We start from the raw sequence: 4,096 nt of genomic DNA, 5'->3' as shown, positions 1-4,096 counted from the left end.
GGTGTTACTTAGTTTGTACTGCTTGCATGTCTCTCTCAGTCTCTCTAGTGTCTTTGTGTATATCTCCCTTGCGGTCATTAGTTTTTTTTAGTCCACCGCTTCATCATCAGGTCGACACCAAAAAAATATGCACATGACAATCTGATTCCTTGTGGTAATCGATTCTGTGTTTCACTAACTATAACTCTTTAATTTCGTGTCCATGTTCAGTTATTTTTCTCAGCAATTTCGTCCAATTACAAGCACGCAATCTACCATTTGAAATTTATTTGACCACTAGTTTCATCTCCTTATTCTGCACAACTTTCATGTTATTAGTATTTTTTATTTGGACAATAAAAAACTTAGTGGTTTCATGTTATTTTCAAGTGTGATGATGTGGAGAAAATATGAGATAAGAGCACTATGTTGAGAAGACGCTAGAATCTATACGCACACAGCCAAAGACACGAAATTGTATGACTGGAGCTCGTTCATGCAACCAGATACAGAGCTCTTATTTTTGCTCTGATGCAAGGCAGGGCAAGGCAAGGCAACGCAGTACGCAGATGACCAAGCGACATGGAGAACATTATTTTTTTGGCTACATGCGCCGGGCCAATTCCCAACCGGACAGGCTGCATGGGAGGGAGAAGTTGGCACATCCTACCAAACATGCCCTAATTGCTGAGGGAGCACGATCCAATATCAGACTGGCCAACAATGGTAGAGGATCTACTTGAATTTCCTGTTGTTGAATTGGTTGCTCTGTCCTTCGTCAACATTGTTTTCTGTCATCTCCTTCGGCAGCTATATGTATGGTGGTGTCAACAAAGAAGGAATCAGATGTGTTTTCATATAAAAGCACATATAGATCGTTTAATCATTTATAAACATAGCGACCTATACTTGGCTGAACTTGCATATCTATCGGTAGCATATCATAGTTAAAGTACTATTAGTTTGTATCCAGTAGAGATACCGTGTCAGCTAACGACATCTTTTGTATAAAAGACGACACTATTTACCCAGGTTAATCCTAATATTTATCTTACTGAACTAAAAAAATATTTTTATCTAAAAAAAATAGGTCGCCCCTCATTAATCATGACTCCGACTCCTCTTGTCAGTTTCATGTGTCACTTGAATGCCACATACACAGATGCCACGGTACAACTACTAGAACTACAATTCAAAAATATCTAGTAAGATTTAGAAAACTTATATATCTGACCTCTTTGAACTCTAAAATTGTACCTGGATTTTGGTAGAATAACATTCTTGATTACATCGCACAAGCTTACTTGTTGAACACCCAAAGTTATAAATAATGTTGTTATGCAAAAAAAATTACACATTATGTCCTACAAGGTTATTGTTGTATAAAAATAAACTTACTATTTGGTAAAGAGAGTTACAAAAACACAAATCAGTTAATGAATAAACTGGGGAGGATGGAGCTACCTCTTCTGGACTTGCATTATGGTATGTGTAGCCCTACAAAACACAAAACATGCAATTAATGTCAAAAAGAGGTCTTGCCATTAGCTATATATATATTCCCTCCATTTTTCAGTACATTGCATATGAGTTTTAAACAAGTCAAACTTTGTAAAGGTGACCAAATATAGAGAAAAATATCAAAATTTATAAAACCTTATGCATAATATATGAAGTTATATTCCGTGCTACTTCAAATAATATCGATTTGATATTATAGTTGTCATTTTTTCCTATATGCCTGGTTAAACTCTACAACATTTTACTTGAACGAGAACTTATATGCAATGTAATAATGAACAAGGAAGCATAAACAAGGCCAATAGTTCTAAACCCACATTAGATATATTAGATCGAAGTTGATGTGCCGTTGATAATATACTCTAAGTGTATGTGTATTTGGTAAAATCCCTAATTAAAATATAGATAATAATAACGCATGAGATGTGATGTGAACTCACCTCAACTAATAATCTAAGAAAATAATAAAGTACTGTACTTGCCAAGTTTAAGGTCCTATAAAATAGTAAGCTGAAACGAAAAGATATTATGAAATGAAATACTAGAAAAATGTTCTTACTTTATCTGTCCCGTACAGATAGTCGCAATAGGTGAAAGTTGGAGCAAAGTTGCTCTGGCTTCCTACGCGGTGATGATAGTCATGGTGGCGTGCCCCTCCGTAGAAGGGGATAAAATTTGTGGGGTTGAACGGGAAGTCGAACCTGCAGGCATTCCGCATTCGTTTCTTAGAGAGAGTGCAAGAAAGTTAATATGCATGTTGGTCTGATGGAAAACTAGCAACAATGGTGCTTACCCAGAGTGGAGGTCGATGGCAATTACTTGGAGCATGGCGAACCAGAGCCACAAGGTTGTCACATGGCACGGTATGATGGCCGGGCCAGCCATGGAAGGGACACCGAGGAGGAGCACGTCGGCCCAGTGTGCGTACTCCGAGACGAAGCCGAAGGGCGCGGTGTACTCGTGGTGGACGCGGTGGATGTTTTGGTATACCCACCTGGTGTGCAGCACTCGGTGGAACCAGTAGGTGACATAGTCCTGCACCATCAGGTACACGATGAGCTGCGCCACGGTCTGCGACGCCGACGGCAGCGGCAGCCCCGTGCGGACCAGGATCTACCCATATCATATCAGTTAGTGTGAAGAACACACGTCAAATCTAAGACATAAATCTTATGGACGGAGAGAGTGTAGACCTTGAGGCCAGGGTAGGACAAGACGCTGAGCCCGCCGCCGTAGAGCACCAAGAGGCGCACACTGTCCAGGTAGCATCGGAGGAATTCGGCCGGCGACAGGCGCACGCGGGGCTGCAGCTTGTACTGCATTACGGAGACGTCGTCCGCCGGAGCGCTGAGCTCGACCAGTGCGAGGGGCAGCCCCACGAGCGTGTAGACGAGAAGCACGATGGCGATGGTTAGGCAGTAGAGCAAGGGGTCCGGCAGCGCCGCCGAGTAACGGAACCACGCGGCCTCCGCCGACGTCATGACGCGCCCCAGCGCCGCCTCTGCCTCGGCCGCCGTAGCGTAAGGGAGCATAGCCGGTCGATCGCTGGTTAGTCCTTCTTCTACTAGTAGCTAGCTAGTAGTGCAGCTCGTACCGTGGTAAGTAGGTTGCTGAACTACTGATCCAGTTTTATAGTGGCCGTTGCTTCCTCCGCCGTTTGGAGCTCCACTTTTTTCGAATTTTCACCGATCAAACTAATAATCATCAAAAGTAATATAAATAATCTAAAAGTAATAGAAATTATAAGTACTCGGACCACCTAGCGAGGACCTGGCACGAGCCAAAGATGTGCCGTCGTTCTCGTCCCTCCATTGTAGGATTCAGAAAAATTTGTCGTAGTAAAGCTTATTTGTAGTAGTCAGACGAAAAATTATCGTGCTAATGCTCCAAAGAATCAGCATATTAGAGAAGCAATTATCGTCTATAATAACAACCGTAGTTTGGAAGAGACTAACATAAAACCACACCGACGTGAAAACCAATGGGATCCCGCGAGAATCACCAGGCACATGATTTTATTCTAACTTTAGATTGTAGCCACCAATTCATCACTATACTGAAAAAGAGATTAAAAGCAAGCTAAATAAAGAGTACAAACTCCCCGTAGGTCTGCTTTTTTTAAACTGAAGATTAATATACTATACTGCAATGGATGCATACAGCCTAGCTGCCGCAGGCAATTTGGGAGCTTGCACACAACTTCCACTGACGGAAAAACAGGATCTGACCTATCATGCATATACAATGGAGAAAACAGATGAATCGAGTTTCTCGTGCTTTAAGAAAAAACAAGCAGGGGCCCGTAAGGCGGTAAGGGTCATGAATAAGAACAAATGAGTTTAGTAGTTTTATATATAAGAAAAATACGAACGAGAGTCACGCTGTTCACTACCATCTCACTCTAAGAGAATAAGATCAGATCACATCGCATGGGATCACGGCATCACGCAATAGTAATGAAGGAATATATATTATGGTGGATGACGCTACGGTCGGCTCCGGCTGGACGGGAGAGATTCAGATTCGCCTCTCCCTTCACCAACACCTCAATGTTAACACTACGAGCAAGAGTAAGGTTTATAGCTCGCTAAAGTGG

The 4,096-nt window shown here is 42.1% G+C and overlaps 1 protein-coding gene across 1 annotated transcript; it reads right to left on the bottom strand.

The window, feature by feature from the left end:
- Nucleotides 1-1,995: 1,995 nt before the first annotated feature.
- Nucleotides 1,996-3,032, bottom strand: LOC124671406 (very-long-chain aldehyde decarbonylase GL1-10-like). The gene is made up of 4 exons (XM_047207779.1): nt 2,694-3,032; nt 2,294-2,613; nt 2,060-2,201; nt 1,996-2,010 (listed from the first exon to the last, which is right to left on the bottom strand). Exons 1-4 carry the CDS (start codon nt 3,030-3,032, stop codon nt 1,996-1,998), a joined length of 816 nt encoding a protein of 271 aa, XP_047063735.1.
- Nucleotides 3,033-4,096: the final 1,064 nt, after the last annotated feature.

This window comes from Lolium rigidum, chromosome 7, assembly GCF_022539505.1.
Source record: "Lolium rigidum isolate FL_2022 chromosome 7, APGP_CSIRO_Lrig_0.1, whole genome shotgun sequence".
Lineage (NCBI taxonomy): Eukaryota > Viridiplantae > Streptophyta > Magnoliopsida > Poales > Poaceae > Lolium > Lolium rigidum.
Note: the sequence above shows the minus strand (reverse complement) of the source record. Positions and strands in the feature narration are given on the sequence as shown.